The following is a 23,792-nucleotide window of genomic DNA, read 5'->3' on the forward strand; positions in this document are numbered from 1 at the left end:
CCATAGGGTCTTCATCAAGACCCCTTTAGTTTTTGGTGTACCTATCCATCCACCTTGCCCAGAAATTGCATCCCTCCATTGAAAAGAAGTCTGGGCCCTGGGGTCCTTCTTGTGTTAAGACTTTTGTAGTATGCTGGTGGAGACTTCTCTCTGGTTAGTCTTTGCCTTTCCTGAAGATGAAAAGGGCAGTTTCTGGTTCTAGAAATGGCCTTATGTCATTGAGAGTTCTGATTCCAGTTCCTTCTCTTCACAGAAGAGAGCTGCACTCAATTTCTAGCAAATATCTAAGAGCAAATACAGATGACTGTAGTAAATATTAATTTGCTTTCAAAGATAATCTAGCCTTACATGAAGCATGTTCTTTTTTGTATCGTTTTGACCCCATTCATAAAACAGTAATACTGGAATTATCGTAGTAAAGAGTTTTTGGAAAAATAATTTCATGAATATTCTTAAATTACAAGGTTTTTTTACACAGAGCCAAGAATGCATTTTTCTGAGCTATTCTAGAAGATAGCCATCTACTCAAAATCTGTTCATTCTGACATCCAAATCTATTCCCTAATACAAGGTGAGGGGTGGTAGGGAAGGTGCCTTTTTCTGTATGTTCAACAATTCTTCATAATTACTTAGAAGTAGATGGAGATTGGTCTAACTCCAGGTCCATACATTACATATTACAGATATTTTTTATCTACTCTGTGTGGCACATCTGCTGGGTGCTGCAGATAACAGTGTTGAAGCAGATATATATGGCTTTCTTTTTTTAAGAAGATATATATGGTTTTTCCCGAGATTGCCATTTTTTAGAGAGCCCTATAATTTAAAAAGAAATGTAAATGTAATGTGATAACTGTTTTGATAGGCAGAGAGGAGCTCCTCCTATAGTATATCTTTTCTGCTGTGTATCTTCAGCATTTTTTCACTGGATCTTCCTTTCCTTCAGCCTGCATATATACTTCAGTTACTTCCCTTGAAACCTGGTCCCCTTAAAACTTGTCCTTTTTCCTTTCTTCCCTCTGAAGTTCATAAAGGAATGGTTTATAATAGCCCAATTATCCACTTGTCTCTAAACTCACTGTATAGTCTGACTTACCCTTCTACTGACATAAATCTTTTGAAAGTCACCAAAATTCATTTCTCATTTTTTCAGTCTTTATCCTGTTTGATCTCATTTTACAGTGAACCATCCCTCTTTCTCCTCACTCACCTTGTCATTTACTCTTCCATTGCCTCCCTTGACAACAGTGCCTTCTCTCTTTTCTGTCATGTTCTCTGGTACTTTTCCTCCTCCTCATCCCCATATGTAGATAATTACCCCCAAGGATTTGTCTTTGACATGCTTCTGTCTTTTGCAGATCTTATTTCTTCACCTGTCACTTTTGTGCCTAGGATTCTTAAGTGAAAATACAGGATTGCTTTATTTATTAAGTATTGTATCCTCTACACCAGCTTACTTCCTGAACTCTAACTTCCCATCTCTCAATGCTTGCCTACGTCCTTCTCAGTCTTACTACTACTAATTTCATTCATATTTTTGTTAACTTCCCAGACCATTCCAAAAGCCACTGAGATTTTCCTAGCAGTTCCGTTTTCCCTAAATCCATGTACACACTGCTTCTAGACTTCTTTTGAATGAAGTCCTAATGTCTTGACCTGGTATTCAAGGCCTATCATGATCTGACCTCAGCTTACAACAGCTTAATCTCCCTTTCACTTTATTACCCATGTATCTCCTTAAGCTTCAGTCAGATACCTCTCTGTTAATATATCCAAAAGGTTGTAATGTGTTCTGTTGTGTGTCAAAGACATATCATTGATGTCATGTGTGCTTCAGATATACTAGCATCTTCAAATAAGGTAGTTTTCATTTAGTATACATATAAAAATGATAGAACATTAAGTCTCTATGTTTTAGATGCCAGCTCTCCCATATTAGACTAGAATGTGACTTTTTTGTTTTTGCTAGGAGCATTTAAAAATGCACAAAGATATGTACTAAGGTATTGTAAAGGGAAAAGCTAGCATTTGGCAGTGCTCTGGAAATTCCACATTAAGTCCTTTGTTATTTAATTAGATTTTTTTTCTGTCCTCTGAAATACTTTTTTCTTTTCACTTAACTGACCATTATGTTTAATTTCAGGCTCTTGATGGTTTTTTTTTAGCAATCATGACAGATGGAAGCATAATATATGTGTCTGAGAGTATAACTTCATTACTTGAACATTTACCAGTAAGTATCCTGTGATTTCTTTCTTGTTTAATGCCTATTTTAAATATTCTAAAGCACATGGAAGGAGATATCCAGAGCCATGTTTGAAAGGTGGTTTCTGTGGGGGATGAGAGCTCTGTATCTCTCTTTCTCTGGCGGTAACTAATATTTAGCTGCCTCTCTAACCTCTGCCCTCCTTATTCTAATGCTGTTTTCAGTGTTTTCTCTTTCTTTAATGTGTTTTTTGTTTTGTTTTGTTTGAGAGAGAGAGACAGAGACAGAGCACAAGTGGGGGAGGGGCAGAGAGAAAGGGAGACACAGAATCCAAAGCAGGCTTCAGTCTTTGAGCTGTCAGCACAGAGCCGGACACAGGCCTTGAACTCACGGACCACAAGATTATGACCTGAGCTGAAGTTGGACACTCAATCTACTGAGCCATCCAGGCACCCCTGTTGTTTGCTGTTTTATTGAACTTATATTTATTGAATATCTACTCTGTGTCACCCTCTGTGCTAGGTGCTGTGTGCAGTGCAATTGACAGTTTTTATAAATTTGAAGTTTTATTTAAAATGTAATTGTTTTTAAAAAATAAAATGTAATTGTCTTATTTAAGATGGGTGTTACAGTATAGATATTCTGAAATTACTTATAAATTACTCTTAAAATGCCCATCTCTTGAAAATTTATGACAATACAAAGTAAACTGTTCTGTAAAGGTCTCTTTCAAGAGATAGTGAAAAAGCAGTATTTCCCTCCCTCTGATTATTCTGCTACTTCATACTTCATAAAAAGAACAGTCTCCACATTTAAAAGACCAGACTCTGAAAGGACCTTATGGAAAGCCAGGTAGTAAGTAATTTGCTAATCTCTTTGGGTCACAGAGAAAATGACTTGGCTTTACTACATTTTTAAAGGGCTCTCTTTTCCACATAAGCTCAAATAGTAGGCGATTAGCCCAACATCTAAAAATTGTTTGAGAGTAAACAGTAAAATATAGCATCATGTAAGTAAACTAGTATGGACAGAGAAAAGAACAGGCTGATTTACTCAACTTTCTGGGCAGTTCTCTTTTATGAAATACTTACATGGTAAAAAAAAGCCAGAGAAGGAAACTTTTTATAGGATTAATATACAATGAAGGTAAGATTAAATAATTTAAGTTGTAATTATATGCTTTTAAACCATGTACAATAGTATTGGTTTTTCTTTCAGTTATGGATTTATAAGACTATATAATCTTTAACTTAATCATAGAGTATCATTTGCAGTATGGTCACACTTTTTAAGAGCCTGCTTTTTGGGCACTTTCCATAAACTCCATTCTGAATTAGATGCTCTTCTTCTTTGTTCTCATGTTACCTACACGTACCGCCATCATGACACAGTAAACTGTAATTTTTTTTTAGTTTGGATAATTATGGTAGGCGTAAGCTTTTTAAGTGCAAGGACTTAATCTCCCTATCTATATGGGCTAGCTAATTATTCTGAGAGGCAGTCAGTCAGTCAGTCATTATTTATTGAATATATAAAAGTGAGTAGACTATGTGATGTGGCTGTTAAAAATTCCTTCGTAATGGCACACTGCTGTTGGATCTTTACCAAGAGGATGTTTAATTCCATTTTGAAATAGCATATCTACAGCAGATCTAGTTGGGATTTAAGTGTTTGTAAGTGTTTGATCATTAACATTTCCTCCCTCAGTGAAAACCATCTTAACCTTCCCATTCCCTCTTCGATTTTTTTTTTAACTTTTAATTTTAGGACTGTCTTATTAGACTTACAGAAAAATCAGGAAGATAGTACAGAGACTTCCCTTATACCCTATACCCAGTTTCCTCTGTTATTAACATCTCCTGGGTCTTTCTCATTGTGTCAGCTAAAGCTTATAGACTGGCTGGTGAACTTTTGGGTGGAGGAGATTGCTAGTAACTAATACAGTAGACCTATTTCATTCCATTTGGAGTTAATAGTATCCTTTATTAAAACGGTTTTTTTTACTGTTCTCCAGTTACTGTGGATACTTAGCCTCACATCACTGACATTGCTGAATTGTATGTTGTTTACTGGTTTGAAAACACAAACACAAGTGTCTTTTAAAAAAAAAAATTAAGTTTGTTTATTTTGAGAGAGAAAGGGTGTGAAAGTGAGTGTGTACAGGTGGGGGAGGGGCAGAGAGAGAGGGAGAGAATCCCAAGTAGGCTCTGTGCTGACCACATGGAGCCCGACATGAGGGTTGAGCTCATGAACTGTGAGATCATGGCCTGAACTGAAATCAGGAGACAGACACTTAAATCGACTGAGCCACCCAGGCACCCCAAACACAAGTGTCTTCTGAGAAAACAAAATAAATAATACTTGTTTAGGATTGAACATAATAAGAAAAAACAACATGTGCTTTTCTATTTTGGGTTGTCATGAAAAATTAATTGTAACAAGTTGTTTAAAACAATTTCTTCGTGTTTTCACATACAAGCCTTTTCTGTCTAAAAAGTTGTCTGGAAGGAAAGAAACCAGCAAATCCCAAGTTAGGCGATAGTGTTTATAATTTAGTTCTGTTGAGAAATTAAAATTTGCCACCTTAATCATTGGTCAATATAACTTAAAAATTTTCAATTTTAATTTTAACTCTGACTATAAAGTTAAAACACTGATACCAGAGGTCCTATAAAAAATAGTTTTCTTTGTCACTTCATACTTAAGAATTTAGGCACATTTTAACCTATTTGTTGCTAAAAATCAGGAGTAGGAACTTTATTGATGGTTTTTTTTTTTTTTTTTCCTCTTGGTCTGATGTTCTTTGACAAAATGATAGGGTCATAATAAACTCAGTGTCAAAAGGGATTTTAGATCTCCTTAGCCCGGCCTCGCTTTATGTTATCAGCAAACATGTACCTGGAGAAACTGGACTTACTTGTGCAATAATTTAGTGGAAGTGCCAACACAAAAAGTTGGTCTCTTTACTGGGAACTTAAAATTGATAAAACTTAACAAGTTCAGATTGATTCCTTCACACTTGCTTAAAGGTGCTCCTAGAGAGAATATATTAAACTTGTAATTACTTAGTGCAGGGAGGATGATTAGCCGTGTTACAGAATCCAAGACTAAAAGTGCTGCTATTAAGATACTTTTCCTTTTCTACTCTCCTTAACTTGTTAGTTTGGAAATACAAACACAAGTGTGGTTTAAGAAAATCAGGGGCTCCTGGGGCGCCTGGGTGGCTCAGTTGGTTAAGCATCCGACTTCAGCTCAGGTCACTATCTCGCGGTCCGTGAGTTCGAGCCCCGCGTCGGGCTCTGGGCTGATGGCTCAGAGCCTGGAGCCTGCTTCTGATTCTGTGTCTCCCTCTTTCTCTGTCCCTCCCCCATTCATGCTCTGTCTCTGTCTCAAAAATAAATAAACGTTAAAAAAAAAAAAAAAAAGGGGGCGCCTGGGTGGCGCAGTCGGTTAAGCGTCCGACTTCAGCCAGGTCACGATCTCGCGGTCCGTGAGTTCGAGCCCCGCGTCAGGCTCTGGGCTGATGGCTCGGAGCCTGGAGCCTGTTTCCGATGCTGTGTCTCCCTCTCTCTCTGCCCCTCCCCCATTCATGCTCTGTCTCTCTCTGTCCCAAAAATAAAAATAAACGCTGAAAAAAAAATTTAAAAAAAAAAAAAAAAAGAAAATCAGGGGCTCCTGGCTGGCTGATTCAGTTCAACACCTCGATATTAGCTCAGGTCTTGATTTCAGGGTTGTGAGTTCAAACCCCATGTTGGGCTCTGTGCTGGATGTGAAGCCTACTTAAAAAAAAAAAAAAAAGTACAGAATTTGCCTGATATGAATATAGTATGCAGAAATACAATCTAGAATTTTTTTGAATACTTATATAATGATTATGAAAGCTTATTTGATAGAGCCAGAATTTTTGTTCCCTGTGCCTATACATAAGGAACACTGTTGTAGTATCCAACATATATTTGGCATTTTTTTCAGAGGAGGTTTTAGTCCCTTTTAAGCTACTCTTCTCCACATCAGTTATTTAACTGTTGGTTGTCTACCTGAAAGAAAATGTAATTGGAAATAGTGAATAGTTTCCACTAAATGGTCACTAAATGACCTATGTAGAAAAAAACAGAAGGGCCTATATGATCCAGTAATTCTGCTATTGGGTATTTACCCAAAGAAAACACAAGCACTAATCCAGGAAGATATATGTACCCTGTGTTTATTGCAGCCTCATCTATAATAGCCAAGATATGGAAGCAGCCCAAGTGTTCATCAGTAGATGAATGGGTAAAGATGTGGTTTATATGTGCAGTGGAATACTACTCAGCCATAAAAAAGAATGAATGGAATCTTGCCATTTGCAAGGAACATGGATGAACCTAGAGAGTATTGTGCCAAGTGAAATTAAGTCAGACAAAGACAAATATTAAAATATTTCACTTCTATGTGGAATCTAAAAAATAAACCAAATGAACAAAAAGGCAAACAGACTCAAATACAGAGAACAAACCTAGTGATTGTCAGGGGAGATGCGTGGGGGAAATAGATAAAAGAGGAGGAGGGTTAAGTGGCACAAACTTAAAGTTTTAGGAAGGAAGGAAGGAAGGAAGGAAGGCTGTTGATTTATATGACAATCAGCAGGATTTATATTTCTTCTTTTTTTTTTTTTTTTTTTTTTAATTTTTTTTTTCAACGTTTTTTATTTATTTTTGGGACAGAGAGAAACAGAGCATGAACGGGGGAGGGGCAGAGAGAGAGGGAGACACAGCATCGGAAACAGGCTCCAGGCTCCGAGCCATCAGCCCAGAGCCTGATGCGGGGCTCGAACTCACGGACCGCGAGATCGTGACGTGGCTGAAGTCGGACGCTTAACCGACTGCGCCACCCAGGCGCCCCTATATTTCTTCTTTATAAAAATGATTGAGAGAGATAAAAGGATCCAGATGGCTGTCATTTTATTTTCTTTCCTTTGAATTGTGTTTGGGAACTGAGTGGATGGTTTGCCAACATCAAGTATGATCAGCCTCACTTAGAGATTTTAAATGTGTGTGGCTAATGGAAAGTTTGACACATTAATTAAGCAATTTGCTGCCTGTTGACCCTGACACTTCAGATTATCAGGTATTAGGAGAAGCAGAATAGTGGGGAAGCATTGATGTGTTCATACCATTCTATACTAGTCATTCATATTTTTTTCTTCTTTTTTTTATGTTTATTTTTGAGAGAGACAGAGCATGAGCAGGGGAGGAATAGAGGGAGAGGGAGACACAGAATCTGAAGCAGGCTCCAGGCTCTGAGCTGTCAGCACAGAGCCCTACACGGGGCTTGAACTCATGAACCGTGAGATCATGACCTGAGCCGAAGTCGACACTTAACCGACTGAGCCACCCAGGTGCCCTTGTTGTCAGTGGTTCTTAAGGATAGGAACTATTTGAATCATTTTTGATTCCGCAGCCATGGCACATCATAGGCAACCTGATGTTTGTCACATTACTGTCAGTTAGAAATCATAGTTAAAGCCAGATTTTTAGCAAGGATTCTAATGCTTAACATACTACTTGCCTTTTTTGTTGTTATCTAAAAGCAAGGCTTTTGAGGGTGCCTGGGTGACTTAGTCAGTTAAACATCCAACTCTTGGTTTGGGCTCAGGTGATGATCTCAGTTTGTGAGTTTGAGCCCCTCATCGGGCTCTGCACTGACAGCATGGAGCCTGCTTGGGATTCTGGTCGTTCTCTACTTGCTCCTCTCCTGCTTGTGCTCACCCTCTCTCTGTCTCTGTCTCTCTAAAAAAAAAAAAAAAAAAAGCACTTAAAAAAATAAAAACGACTTTTTGACAATGAGATATAGGATAGATGGCTGGAAAAATGTAATAGAAAAGAAAGGACACACTGAACAATTGAAATAATACCAAAATCAAATCTCCACTTAGCCAGTGGCTGTGCTTTGGTCCTTGGTTGCAGTGTATGCCACCATAATTTACCAGAGGTTTGGATATATGATAAGGCTGTACCTCATAGCCAAGCTCTATCATATAGCCAAAGCTTTTGCTAGTAAACTTTCTTAGTCCTGTTATATTTTAATCATTCAAATTTGATGAAATTTACCATTGCAAATAATTTATCAGACTTCCAAAGTCATATTGACCATAGATCTGATGACACTAGTTAATCAGAGACATGGAGGTCATCTTAACCTTCTTCCACGTTCTCTTGTTTTTTGAGTGGTGCTCTATATTTTGACATTTGTCAGTTTTTATGGACAATTGAAAGAAAGCCATATGCTCATGTGGTGTTTTAAGAATGATGATCTGCTTTTTTTTTTTTTTTAATGTTTTATTTTGGAGAGAGAGCACAAATGTGGAGGAGAGGAGCAGAGGGGGAAAGAGAAAGAGAGAATCCCAAGCAGGCTGTACACTCAGCACAGAGCCTGATGCAGAGCTTGATCCCATGACCTTGGAATCATAACCTGAGCCAAAACCAAAAGTTGGACACTCAACTCACTAAGCCACCCAGGCGCACCAAGAACAATGATATACTTTTAAAATAAACGTATCTTGAATCACTAAATTTATTATTTTTTTAATTTCTTTTTCAGTCTGATCTTGTGGATCAAAGTATATTTAATTTTATCCCAGAAGGGGAACATTCAGAGGTTTATAAAATACTCTCTACTCATCTGCTGGAAAGTGATTCATTAACCCCTGAATATTTAAAATGTAAGTAGTAGCTATTAAGCAAAAAGTTAAATGTATTTGGTTGCATTTTCCTTTACTTTTGTAAGCTTGTCATAAACACAGACATTATCTAACCAAATGAACACATAGCATCATTCCATATGCCCTATTAGATCCTTTTTAAATATTAGTATATATATATATATATATATATATATATATATATATATATAATGGAATTATGACCATGTTAGGAGTCTTAACTCTATTTCAGAATACATTGAAATTCCATCTTTTTTGTTATAATAGTTTTGCCATAAAAATGTGTTTTTCACAAAAATCGAACTTGGCAATATATATTTTTTTTTAAATCTTTTGGTATTTAATGAGAGAAAACTGAAACATTCTCATTTTCACCATCATTCACCAATTGACCACTGAAACTGGGGGAAAAATAAGTTATGTATTTCAAAAAGTTATTAAGTAAAGGAAATTGCTTTATTAAGTAAACAGAATGAAATGATCACTTGCTGGATATATTTAATGTGCCTGGCACTTAAGCTGTATCATAAAAGTGCCAAGAATAGTGGAAAAAGTCGTTGCCTTTAAGAAGTACAAAATAAAAATACTATGGTATAATCAGACATTTCTCTTAGATCCATTTAACAAACTAAAATGACCAGAGTATCTCATTTTCTTCAATAAATTACCTCTTGTGTAATCTGAAATTGTTGTAATACTGTATAGATAATTAATCACTTTTTTCATGATTTAAAAATTTTGATTTTTCTTGGGGTGCCTGGGTGGCTCGGTTGGTTAAGCATCCAAGTTCAGCTCGGGTCATGATCTCACGCATGGTTCATGTGTGGGTTCGAGCCCCACATCAGGCTCTGTGCTGACAGCGCAGAGAGAGCCTAGAGCCTGCTTCAGATTCTTTGTCTCCCTCTTTCTCTTCCCCTCCCCCATTTGCACTCTGTCTCTCAAAAATAAACATTTTTAGAAATTTTTTCTTTAACTTTTCTGGTAATACTGATTAATCATTTTAAAGGTTCTTCGTATTTTGTGCTTTTTTTTCTCTAAGTTTATTTTGAGAGAGAGAGTGAGCATGCACGTGAATGAGAGAGGGGCGGGGCGGGGGTGGGGGGAGAAGAGAATTCTAAGCAGGCTGCAAGTTGTCAGCACAGAGCCCAACATGGGGCTTGAACTCATGAACCATGGGATCATGACCTGAGCTGAAATCGAGTCGGATGCTTAACCGACTGAGCCACCCAGGAGCCTTTAAGGGTTCTTTGTATTTTGAATCCTAAAATTCTGTAGCTTACTAACTGTCCACGAGTAGAGATACACACATGTACATATATGTGTAAGTATGTATGAGCGGCTGTTATTAAGAAGGGATAGCCTGTTAGAAGGAGTTGTGAAGAATTAGAGACGAAGAGAAGAATCCATTTGCTTTATTAAATAAACAGAATGAAATGACCACTTGTTGGATATATTCAATGTGCCTGGCACTTAAGCTGTATCATAAAACTGCCAAGAATAGTGGAAAAAGTCGTTGCCTTTAAGAAGTACAAAATAATGGGGTGCCTGGGTGGCTCAGTCGGTTAAGCGTCCGACTTCGGCTCAGGTCACGATCTCGCAGTCCGTGAGTTCGAGCCCCGCGTCGGGCTCTGTGCTGCCGGCTCAGAGCCTGGAGCCTGTTTCAGATTCTGTGCCTCCCTCTCTCTCTGCCCCTCCCCCGTTCATGCTCTGTCTCTCTCTGTCTCAAAAATAAATAAATGTTAAAAACAAAAAATAAATAAAATTAAAAAAAAAAAAGAAGTACAAAATAAAAATACTATGGTATAATCAGACATTTCTCTTAGATTTATTTGACAAACTAATATGACCAGAGTATCTCATTTTCTTCAATAAATTACCTCTTATGTAATCTGAAATTGTTGTAACTTGTGTAATCTGAAACTGTATAGATAATCACTTTTTTCATGATTTAAAAATTTTCTATTTTTTTTTATTTAAGCAATTATTCATAATTGCTTAAAAATCAAGCTCTTACAACATTGACCAATAGACTATCTTAGAGGAGAGAGACCTGGGCTGGATATAGAGGCCAGTTATGTGTCTATAAATAGTGCTTGACATCGTGGATTGAATGACATTGCTTGAGGTAAATATACAGAGCAAGGAGAGAAGAAAGCTGGAACCCTGGGACATAGCAGTAGGTGGACAGGAGAAAGGGTCCACTTTAGAGACCTTCATAAGCGCGAAATTGGCTGGAGAACTGAATGCATTTCTCTGGCAGAAAAACAGTCATTAGGCTTCTGCTTCCAAGATCAGAGGTGAGGTTGGCAACAATACTTTTTGATAAAGAAGAGCCTTAAATGACTTCCTGACCCCCTAAATAGCTGATATACAAAAAAAATTATTTCCCCAGAAAAATAGGGTTTCATGCCAAAGGAGTAATAGGATATAAAACAGAGGAAATTGCTTAGAAAATTTAGGATTCTGCAAGTAGGTCATTTGGGCCATAATGATGAAGGTGGGGTGGCACAAGTGGTGTGATTTTGTCCAGAGAAGCAAATAGGGCTTAATATTTCATCCTAAGGAGTTTGACTTTTTGCACAGTGAGGAGTCAATGAAAGGGGATTTGAAAAAAAGTGGTCTGAAAAAAATATATCTCAGGTGGAAAATTTTGAAAGGACCAGATTGGAGGTTAGGATAACAAAAGAAGTAAGGATGAAAAGGAAAGACTATGCATGAGTATTGAGTAGATAAACTCAGTAGGCACAGATGTTGGGTATTAGGTACAGGTGACCCAAGTGGCTAGGGATCATCCGTGGGAAGGTTTTAGGAAGAATGTAGTTAGATTTTGAATCTGATGACTTTGATTAAAAACCATTCATGGTAATAACAAGAGTATGAGTTTGATGCTGTGAGTGAAAGGAGGTGTTACTGGTCCTTGAGTGCTGAAATAATAATGACAAAAATAATATATATGAGTAGTAGGCAAGATTGAATTTGAGCAGCAAGAGTTTGGAAGCATAAAGAATATGTTTTTGCTAGATGAAGGGTAATATTTCTACTAAATTAGTGGTACTAGATGCTCAGTTGGAAAAAACGACTAATGGGCGCTTCATTGGTGAAATAAATAGTGGGTCCTGGTGACAGATTAGTTTGGGGCTTGTGATAGGTAGAGAAGAGACCAAATTGATAGGGTTTCTAATTGGGGTGATAACAGATATAGGACAAAAGGGAAGAACAGCTGGCTTAGAAGAAAGACGAATTAACTTTCAGATATTTCATGTTATTTGGTGGGATAATCAAGTAGAAATGTCCTAAAGTAAATAGTAATTTGAGATTTGGTCTTACATAAAATGTGAGAATTAAGGAGAGAGATTTAGGAGTAATTAAATTTACCAGTGCCAGTAAGTTTATAAGGGATAGAAGATAAAGAGAAGGAGAACTTTTGTCAATGTCCATAGTTTGAAGATAGATTGACAGAAGGGATAGAAATCGTCAATAAGGTAAGAAGGGTAAGATTTGTGTGATGGGGATGAAGGCATGTGAGTTTTAAAAGAGGTAGAAACAATGAGGAAAGATCATTGAAGTTAACCATACAAATGTTGGTGATCTTCCGAAGAGCAATTTCTGTAGAGGTGTGAAGAGTAAAGCCACATTTCATGAAGTTAAGGAAGATGAATATATGGAAACTAGAGCATGTAATAAAAAGGAAGGTCTGTGATAAAAAAAAAAAAAGGCATGAAAAACCTTTTGTTTAAGATAGAAAGACTTAAACAGATTTCAAAGTAGAAAGTTAGGACTCAGTGAAGAGAATATATGGATGCTGAAGGAATGAATGACTGTGGTGTAGCTCTGGTCCTAGAGAAGGTAGAGAAGACTGTTCAAGGTAGAGATAAAAACCTTAGCTTTATTAAAAAAAAATTTTTTTTTAACATTGTATTTATTTTTGAGAGACAGAGACTGAACAGGAGCGAGGGAGGGGCAGAGAGACACAGAGATAGAATCTGAAGCAGGCTTCAGGCTCTGAGCTGTCAGCACAGAGCCCAACGCGGGGCTTAAACCCACGAACCGTGAAATTGTGACCTGAGCTGCGGTCAGAGGCTTAACTGACTGAGCCACCCAGGCGCCCTTAGGAGCATTAGCTTTATGATGGGAAGCAAAAACCTTTCTTTGATATTAGAGTGAAGAATGAGAAAGAAGGAAAGTGGGGAAACATGTAGTTGCTTGTATCTGAATGTCTCTTTATTAAGGACAAGGTGAGATCATCTCCTAAAGATAATTCTGCTTTTATGGACTAAATGTCATTAAGGGCCTCTGTTGAAGAAAATAATGATTATAAACTTACACAACTTTTACTATATATCATTCTTTAAGATAAATCAAAAATATGTCAAATTTTTTGTCATTTCAGCAAAAAATCAGTTAGAATTCTGTTGTCATATGCTTCGAGGAACAATAGACCCAAAGGAGCCATCTACCTATGAATATGTGAAATTTATAGGAAATTTCAAATCTTTAAACAGTGGTGAGTTAAAATGCTTTTCTTATAAGTATATTTAACTTGGTATTTCTTTTAAGCTCTTAAAGACATAGATGTTTGAACATCAATAAAAATTAGATTTTACTGGAGTAACTGATGATATATATTTCCTTATTATTGTAGTATCGACTTCAGCACACAATGGTTTTGAAGGAACTATACAACGCACACACAGGCCTTCTTATGATGATAGAGTTTGTTTTGTAGCCACTGTCAGATTAGCTACACCTCAGTTCATCAAGGTATGTTTCTTATTTTATTCTCCAAAGAGGATTTCACTTCATATTATGAGAATTATCTTTATGTAATTGTTTTGTTCTTTCCAAAGTTACTAAACGACTTCTTTCAAACGCTGAAGTAGTAATGATGATGAGTCATTAAATATACATGGTCTTAATAATTTTGAAGCAAATGAGTTATCAAGGCACTCATTAAATTATAACTGATTTTAAAATACGTATCCTTTGAAGTTAACCAATGGTTATATATCACCACTGTCCTACTTTTGTGCAAAATTTTAGGGTACTTTTTGTTTACTTCATGATCTGCATTAAAGGAGAAAGGCCAAAAATCTAGCTAATTTTTAAAGATTGCTTTTTAAATTTCTTAAAATATGCAAGTGCCTTTTACTGCATATAATTTGCTTTTTTAATTTTAAAATTCAGTTAAATAATTTATTTCCTGGGCCCAAGAAGTAGATGATTAGTAGAGAAGTGGGAAAATGAAAGAGTTCAACCATTAGAAAGTGGCTTGAAATAAGCCAGACTAAGATTTTAAATTTAGGAAGATACCATATTCTAGGACAGAATACTGAAATAGCAGTTAAAGGATCTTAATCCAGTCTTGCTCTGCTTGTTTTGTTCTTAGGAAATAATAGCAGTGGCTAACAATTGTTGAGTGTTCGTACATGCTGCATATTTTACATGTATTCTCTCATTTAATTCTTAAAACAACTTTAAAGATAGATGTTAATATAGTCCTCATTTTATATATAAGGAAGCTGAGGCTTAGGGAAGTTCAGTTACTTGCTCAGAGTTATAGCTATCACGTGGTAGAACTGGGATTGATTCTAATTCCCATTCTCTCAAAGCCCAAGCTTGTAATTCACTATATTGTGATAACAGAAGGTCATTCAGGGGCACAGAGGAGTTTGGAGTGCATTGCTGAGTATGAGTAGGGTAGAGGGGTTAGGGATGGTGGGAGATAAGGTTAGAAAAGTAAGCAGTCTAAAAATGAAATTTATTTCTTCATTGTTTCTCCATGCTAAAGAATTCAAACTTTATCGAAACAGAATGAGAAGTTATGAAGGTTTTTAAGCACAGAAGTCATAATCATACTTGAGTATTAGAGAGTGTTTGTGGCCAGAATAGAGGATGAGTTAAAGAATAGGGAGACTGGTCTGGAGAGAAGCTATGGTGATAATGTGAGCCAGTGATGGCAAGTCTAGGGTCTAAGACCCTGAAGATGGATGAGATCAAACAGATTTTTTTTCTTTTTAACTTAGAAGGTGAAATTGAAAGGATTTAGTATCAACCACTTAGGTGGAAAAAGGTGAAAATGAGAGTATGTTGTGACTATCAGATTTCTAGACTGATGGCACAGCACAGGTATGCCTCCAGTATTGAGATGCAAAATTGTGGGAGATGAGGAGTCAGGCAGTTCATTTTAGGACATAATGAGTTTGTGATGCATGGGGACATCCAGACAGTTAGAAAATACAGAGCTATAATTCAAGACAGAGATCTGAATTTAGAATGAGGGTTTATAGGCATGTGAGTAAATAGAGAAACATACTGAGTGAGAAATACTCCCCTAGAAGTCTGCATATGTTTATTGCCACATTCTTTAGTACCAGAAAATTAAAATGTGATTAAAACATTTCAGGGAGAGGCGGCTGGGTGGCTCAGTTGGTTAAGTGTCCATCTCTTGATTTCGGTTCAGGTCATGATCTCACAGTTCATGGGATCAAGCTCTGCATCAGACTCTATGCTGACAGCACGAGTCTGCTTGGGACTCTCTCTCTCCCTCTGTCCCTTCCCTACTTGCTCGCTCTCAATAAATAAACTCAAAAAAATTGTTTAGGGAAAAATTATCTAATAATGACTTTTTTTCCTTCAAATTTTTATTTAAATTCTTGTTAGTTAACCATACAGTGCAGTATTGATTTCAGGAGTAGAATTCAGTGATTCATCACTTATAAACAGCTCCCAGTGCTCATCACACGTGCTCTCCTTAATGCCCATCACCCATTTAGCCCATCCCTCCCACCCACCCACCTCCCCTCCAGCAACCCTGTTTGTTCTCTGTATTTAAGAGTCTCTTATGTTTTTTTCCCTCTTTTTTTCCCCCTCCCCTGTGTTCATCTGTTTTGTTTCTTAAATTCCACCTATGAGTGAAATCATATGGTATTTGTCTTTCTGTGACTTATTTGCTTAGCATAATAACACTTTAGCTCCATCCATGTCATTACAAATGGCAAGATAATCCTTCCTTTTGATGGCCAGATAATATTCCATGGTGTGTGTGTGTGTGTGTGTATGTGTATACACCGCCTCTTCTTTAGCCATTCGTCAGTGGACGTTTGGGCTCTTTCCATAGTTTGGCTATTGTTGATAATTCTAATAATGACTTTTATGGCTAACAATATTTAAAATTCTTCTAAGGACACAACAGTATTTCTAAATTCTAATTATTAATTTACTTGTAGGAAATGTGCACTGTTGAAGAACCTAATGAAGAGTTTACATCCAGACATAGTTTAGAATGGAAGTTCCTATTTCTAGATCACAGGTAATTTCATTTTTAAATCCCATAAAAAGCTAATTGTCATATAATTCTTGAAATTAATTGGTTTCAAGGATACACTTAATCAGATGTTCAAATCCATTATCCATTTTTCAAAAAGTAAAGATTTCCCCCCAAACTGATTTCTAGTTGAGGTATTTCTTATTCTGGAAAAAGTTATAATTATCGATTGTTTTATATGTGATTTAGGGCACCACCTATAATAGGATATTTGCCATTTGAAGTTCTGGGAACATCAGGCTATGATTACTATCATGTGGATGACCTAGAAAACTTGGCAAAATGCCATGAGCACTGTAAGTAGATTTTAATATTTCTGGTGATAATAACTGCTTTTAGTCTAATAAATAACTAATGTATTAATAGAAGATGGTAAAATGCAGACTTGTAAACATTTTTGTATTTTTGAAAAATATTGGAAGATTTCACTTTATAACCCAATCCAATAGGAATCCTAGATCAAATTTAAATTAAACTTGTTGCTTCCTGTTTTACATATTTCAATCTATAATAGTAAGTACAGGTTTATAATATGGCATCTAATAAGCCTTGTTTTCGAAGTGTTTAAATTCTACATCTAGAGTAAAAGTGGGATGGTATGTCAAAATATTAGAACACTGTTTCATATATTTTTATTTCAGGCATATAAGTCTGCCTAGGAATTAGGTACACATTTAAAGAAACTTTTAGAAAGCCCATAGTGAGTGCTTAATGTTTCCTGCCATCATGCTTATTAGCAGCAGGGACATTAACATCTTGTTGTACCTGGCTGGCACTACTCTAAACAGTTTATGTACATTATCTCCATTATTCATCAACACAGTTCTAGAAAGTAGATATTGTTATTGTCTCCATGAGTAAATTGAGACACAGGAAGGCAAAATAATTTACAATCCCACAATTCACTGGTGGCAGAGAAAGGTTTAGAGTCTAGACCTACTACCTCTTTACCACATGCTATTCTTTGTTTCAGAAGTTTGTTTTAATGGTAAGTTTTATTTGCTTCTCTGATTCTCCTCCCCAAATCCTACCTCTTGGAGTGTCCTCTATAGCTTAATTAGATATTCAGTATTCTTTCATGATGTCTTAGGCTGGTCTAGTAGGCCTCTATATGAAAATAAGGCATGTTATATAACAAAATCAACTAAATGGGAGATTTCAGAATAAAGTAATTTCAGCACAAAAAACCCATTATGCACTCCAAGTGATAGGGGCAGTAGGCTCTATGATGTATTGAAAAGATCTGACACTTCTGCTGACTAGCTGGGTAATTTTGGACAAACAATTTAAAATTTGTAGACTTCAGGGGCGTCTGGGTGGCTCAGTCAGTCAAGTGTCTGACTTCGGCTCAGGTCATGATCTCGCGGTTTGTGGGTTTGAAACCCCGCGTCGGGCTCTGTGCTGACAGCTTGGAGCCTGGAGCCTGCTTCAGACTCTGTGTCTCCCTCTCTCTCTGACCCTCCCCTGCTTGTGCTCTGTCACTCTCTGTCAAAAATAAGTAAATCTAAAAAAAATTTTTTTTTTTAATTTGTAGACCTCAGTTTCCTCATGGAGAGAGAAAGAGAGATTGATTCCTGATTGGCATTTCCTGAAGTTTGTTTCACTGAATGCTGATCCCTTAAAAATAGATTTTATGGTCAAGGAAGACTGGGAAGCACTTCATAATCAATCCCTACTACTTCCCCACCCCCAGAATCATGACATAAATTAGCATACTAGAAGTTTTGAAAAGAAAGACTAAATAAAACTATTTAACAACATTCCCCAAATTAACCACAAAATTCTTTTTTTGCTTAATATCTGTTAAAAAGCTTCAGAACTTACAACCTACAAAGAATGTTTTGGGAAATACTGTTGTCAGTTACTTGAAACAATTAAGTTATTCTGATTTTGGTTAAAGTTTTGAATTAAGTGCTTCAAAGATGCTGTACCTGCCAGGGTACCTGTACCTGTGCGAAAAAACTCAGATGTGATCACTTATTGCTCTTCAGTCTCTGTTGGTGGGAGGAAGTCAATATGTGAATACTTTATTTTTAAATATTTGGAAATTTACTGTGTGTGAAAAGTATCTGAGATCAGTAGTAACTGACTCTAAGTGGGGCACTGTGGAAGATATGTTAATTGCTTGGGACATTAAGCTATCCCTGTAGAATAACATTTTCTTACAACTGATATTTATGTTACTGAAAAGCCATTGAATTGTGAATGTAGATTTAAATGTAAATGCTAGGTTTGGCTAAAAACCAGGTTCATAACTAATGATAATGAGTCAATATATTTTTCTTTTCTTCTTAGTAATGCAGTACGGGAAAGGCAAATCATGTTATTATAGATTCCTCACCAAGGGACAACAGTGGATTTGGCTTCAGACTCATTATTATATCACTTATCATCAGTGGAATTCTAGGCCAGAATTTATTGTTTGTACTCACACCGTAGTAAGGTAATAATTCTTTTATAGAACTTATGAATTATAGAAACACTGATAGTGATGTTGGCAATGAAACTTTCAGGCATGACTTGTTAAGAGCTACAGTGATCTTTTTCCTAATTTGTGATACGTCTTTTCGTTAAAATTTTATTAAATTTACTTACAAGCATTAATTTTATTAAATTTACTTACTGGCATTATGTAGAAATAGAATACAGGTATATATGCATATGTAATTCTTAACATAAGTGTTACAATTTAAAGCAGAAATTTTAACTATCTTTTTTATACCAAAGTCAATCATGTAAAAGGAACACTGGAGTAGATCAGCATATCTTTCCTTTTTTTAATTCTTCTCAAGTACTGTGTAGTTAGAGATCATTTACAGTAGCATATAAAACTTCTGAGATAACTAGATTAAGATAGAAAACTATAGATGTGTTCTAGGATTGTGTAGTGCATAGCAAATAGGCTGGAATCCATGGTGAACAAGTAAGACCCGTAACAGTCAGTGCACTTCTGCAGTATTGTAAATGAGTGATTAAGAACTAAAATTCTATTTTTTTCCATTTGTAGTTATGCAGAAGTTAGGGCTGAAAGACGACGAGAACTTGGCATTGAAGAGTCTCTTCCTGAGACAGCTGCTGACAAAGTATGTATCTTACAGTTTAAAAAAAATTATTTCTTTTTGTAGTTATGCAGAAGTTAGGGCTGAAAGACGACGAGAACTTGGCATTGAAGAGTCTCTTCCTGAGACAGCTGCTGACAAAGTATGTATCTTACAGTTTAAAAAAAATTATTTCTTCCTAATGAAAGGCAAGACTCAATAATTTATAGGAAAATTATTTTTCAAATATTTCATTTCCTCACTTGTGACAGAATTATAATTATATTTTACTTTTTATTTTAATTCTAACATTTTAAAACCTTATATACTTCTAAAAAACATTTGAAGGGCCTCCTATTTAGTGAGAGACATGTATGATTTCACATTTAAATTACCATTTACTAATTGCCTGCAATGTGCAAGGCTCTGGCCAGGTTCTTTATATGAATTTCCAAGTGTCACTTATTCCTCAGACATCCTTATCTCTTAGGTGCTATTCCCTTCTTGAAAATGTTGAAACTTGAGGTTTTAGAGGGTTTTGGGGGAAGCCTCCCCTAAAGACATATGACTGGAAGTTACAGTCAGAATTTGAATTCTGGTTTTTCTTTTCTTTATGTCAGATATAAGTATAGTATACTAGTTACCTATTGCTATGTAATAAAAGTTAATGATGTAAAATAATACACATTTATTATCTCATAGTTTCTGTGGGTCAGAGATCTAGGCACGGTTTAGATGGGCCCTCTGCTTATAATTGGTCATTTGGCTGCAATCAAGGTGTCAGCCCAGGGTTTTCTCACAATGCTATAATCAACCTGTCAGTTGGGGCCACAGTCATCTCAAGGTTCAGCTGGGGCAGAATCTGTTTTCAGGCTCACTCAGTGGTTGTTGGAAGGATGTGGTTCCTCATGGGCGGTTGGACTAAGTGCCTTGGTTTGCTGGCTAATGGCCCGAGACCACCTTTAGTTCGTTTCTAGGTAGCCATTTTATCAAAGGAAGCATGTAAGAGATCCAGGGAGAGGGAACGACAGCAAGATGAGAGTCTTCTGTAACCTAATCACAGAAGTAATATCCCATCATTTTTGTCTACTCTATTAATTAGAAGTAAATCACTAGGTTCAGCCTGTACTAAAGGGAAGGGATTATACAAGGTGGTGAATACCAGGAGACAGGAATCAATGTGAGCTATGTCAGAAGTTCCCTACAACAGTTGTTTTTGACCTGTAGAAAATAGTGGAATGAAAAGAATCAAGAATAAAAAGTGAGTTAAATAAGCAGCATGCCAGGGTTGATATGGGGAGTATTATTCAGTTTTCAACAAACCTTATTAAGTACTTTCCATGTGCCAGAAAGTACTAGATAGGGGTCTAGATGCTCAGAATACAGCAGTGAATAACCCAGACAAGTTTTCTGCAATCATGGATCCCATGTGAAAGAGTTTTTTCAAAGAGGCTTTGTATGCTTAGAAGAAAAAGATCCAGTATATTTTATAAAACACATTTTCTGAGAAGAGTGCTTAAATCTAGGGTACCTTGAATTTATAGAAACTAAAAGTAATACAGAGATTGTTCCTCCTTGCTTCTTTTTCTCTCATGCCAGTGTCCAATCCTAGTAAATTCAACTAGCCCTACTTCCAAGTATACTTCACATATGTGTACTTTCCTACTGTATTTACTCTTAACCACCACAGTCCTCCTGGAGTTAGGGAAGAGGTCCACTTGACATAGATTTTTGAGAAACTTTAATGTGTAGATAGGTTTTAAGGTCATGAATCCAAATATGATCACCAGGTGAATGAATGGCGAGACACACACACACACACACACACACACACACACACACCCACACCCACACCCACACCCACACCCACACCCACCCACCCACCCACCCACCCAAGGGCTAAGCACTGGGGCATTCCATCATTAAGATATGAAAGAAACAAGGAAGAATCAGGCACAGAGGAGACTGAAGGGAAATATCCAGTCAGGTATGAATAAAACTGAGAAACTGAGTTTTCATAGAAGCCAAGAAAAAGTGTGCCCATGAGGAGTGAACAGTCAGCTTTGTCAGATTCACCTTAAATAGGTTAAATTAGGTGAGCACTGAGAAGTGTGCACTGAGTTTAACAACAAGTATTCATTGATCAATAAGAAAAGATTGGGTGGAATAGCAATATGAGTGAAAGCCTGATTAGAGTGGGCTTAAAAGAGAAATTCCTGGGACAGGGTAATTAGAGACAGTGAGTAGGGAAGGTTTTCCTACAAAAAGGAGAGGAGTGGAAGAGTATTAGGAAGAAATAGGCTTAAAAGAAGTTTTTGATGTTTAAGGTGGGAGAAATAATAGCATGTTCGTATACTGATAAGAATGGTCTGATGGAGAGAGAATTACTGCTAGAGATAGAGAAAAAAATGCTAGAGCAAAGTTCTCGAGCAGGGGAGAGAAGATGGGATCCAGGCCACAAGTAGACAGATTGGGCTTAGTGGAAAGATCATTTAATGATAGAGAGGTTTAGTAGACTGTGATCTTTAGGTCAAATCTCATTCTCTGCCTGGTTTGATAACACTCACAAGCTAAAAATATGGTTTCCATATGTTTCGCAGTGATTGAAAAAAAATCAAAAGAAGAATGGTGTTTGTGACACATGAAAATTATATCATCAAATTCCACAGCTACACTCAATTGTGTATATATTGCCTATGTTTGCTTTTTTTTTAATTAAAATTTTTTAATGTTTATTTATTTTTGAGAGAGAGTGTGAGTGGGGGAGAGGCAGAGAGAGAGGGAGATACAGGATGCGAAGCAGGCTTCAGGTTCCCAGCTGTCAGCGCAGAGCTGACACAGGGCCCAAACCATGAGATCATAACTTGAGCCGAAGTCAGATGCTTAACCGACTGAGTCACCCAGGCGCCCCTAATTTTTTTTTAATGTTAGTTTATTTTTGAGAGAGAGAGTGCACGAGCAAGCATGAGGGGGGAGGGGCAGAGAGAGAGGGAGATACAGAATCTGAAGCAGGCTCCAGGCTCTACACTGTCATTACAGAGCCCAACACGGGGCTTGAACTCAGCAACCATGACATCATGACCTGAGCTGAAGTCGGACGCTTAACCGACTGAGCCACCCAGGAGCCCCTGCCTATGGTTGCTTTTGTGCTGCAACAGCAAGTTGAGTAGTTGCAGCAGAAACTACGTGGCCCCCAAAGCCTATAATATTGACTCTCTGGCCCTCACAGAGAGCATTTGCTGACCCCTAATCTGTAGTGACATAAAGAAAGGCAGAGTATATGAGGACAGATGCTGTTAGTTAGGTTGATATGATAATAGGAGCTTATAGCAATGTCCAACAGTGAAACAGGAAGCAGAATAACCAGCTAAGAGTGAGGTTAGGAGAAGAGTTGTTTGAAGTTTGAAAAGAGCCGAGCAAGTGTTAAGTTGCTTTCTAGGAGGGGCGCCTGGGTGGCTCAGCCGGTTAAACATCCAATTTTGGCTTCATGATCTCAAGGTTCATGAGTTCGAGCCCCACATCAGGCTATGTGCTGACAGTGCAGAGCCTGGAGCCTGCTTTGGATTCTGTCTCCCTCTCTCTATCTATTCCTCCTCTACTTGTGCGTGCTGTCTTTCTCTCTCACCCTCTCAAAAATAAATATTAAAAAAAAATTGTAATTGTTTTCTAGGAGAGTAGGAGAGTGAACAGATGTGGAATAGATTAAAAATTGGATTTGGGGTGCCTGGGTGGCGCAGTCGGTTAAGCGTCTGACTTCAGCCAGGTCACGATCTCGCGGTCTGTGAGTTCGAGCCCCGCGTCGGGCTCTGGGCTGATGGCTCAGAGCCTGGAGCCTGTTTCCGATTCTGTGTCTCCCTCTCTCTCTGCCCCTCCCCCGTTCATGCTCTGTCTCTCTCTGTCCCAAAAATAAATAAACGTTGAAAAAAAAAAAATTTTAAAAATTGGATTTAAACAGCATTGGGATTTTTCCAGGGGAGTGTGGTGGAGGGAGATAGGAGCAAGAGAGTTGATGATAACCTGTAAGGGTGTGGTTATGATGATTAACCATGAATTTATAAACTTGGTAAAGAGGGGAGAGAAGATACAAAATGAGAGAGTGTGAAAATGTGGTAGAATCAATGTATTTTATGTTCCACTAAAGGATTATTGGAGCTGGCATACTAAAGAGAATAAGAAATAGTGGTCTAACAGGAGGATCTTTGAAATTGAGGTTATGGAAAGTTTATTCTTTTTTTAAAAACTATTTATGAGGTGCCTGGGTGGCTCAGTCAGATAAGCATCCAACTTCGGCTCAGGTCATGATCTCATGGTTTGTGAGTTCAAGCCCCGCATTGGGCTCTGTGTTGACAGCTCAGAGCCTGGGGCCTGCTTTGGATTCGCGCGCTCTCTCTCTCTCTCTCTCTCTCTCTCTCAAGAATAAATAAACATTAAAAAAAATTTTTTTAATATTTATTTTGAGAGATAATGCATGCAAGGGGTGGGGGAGGGGAGAGGGATAGAGAGAGAGGGAGGGAGGGGGGGAAG

General features: G+C 37.3%; 1 protein-coding gene across 5 annotated transcripts in view; it reads left to right on the top strand.

The window, feature by feature from the left end:
• Window positions 1-23,792, top strand: part of CLOCK (clock circadian regulator) — a 132,281-nt gene that overhangs the window by 75,483 nt on the left and 33,006 nt on the right. For 3 of the 5 annotated variants that reach the window (XM_086705029.1, XM_086705027.1, XM_086705028.1), the window contains exons 8-15: window positions 2,144-2,233; window positions 8,786-8,906; window positions 13,297-13,410; window positions 13,549-13,667; window positions 16,133-16,215; window positions 16,420-16,526; window positions 18,526-18,673; window positions 19,356-19,431. In XM_086705029.1, the coding sequence (XP_086561155.1) occupies window positions 2,144-2,233; window positions 8,786-8,906; window positions 13,297-13,410; window positions 13,549-13,667; window positions 16,133-16,215; window positions 16,420-16,526; window positions 18,526-18,673; window positions 19,356-19,431 (858 nt within the window). Of the gene's footprint in view, window positions 1-2,143; window positions 2,234-8,785; window positions 8,907-13,296; window positions 13,411-13,548; window positions 13,668-16,132; window positions 16,216-16,419; window positions 16,527-18,525; window positions 18,674-19,237; window positions 19,314-19,355; window positions 19,432-23,792 lie in introns of all 5 variants that reach the window. The other 2 variants (XM_086705031.1, XM_086705030.1) reach the window with 2 other exon arrangements.

The sequence above is a fragment of the Puma concolor genome, chromosome B1, assembly GCF_028749965.1.
Source record: "Puma concolor isolate L17-30 chromosome B1, mPumCon1.1.hap2, whole genome shotgun sequence".
NCBI lineage: Eukaryota > Metazoa > Chordata > Mammalia > Carnivora > Felidae > Puma > Puma concolor.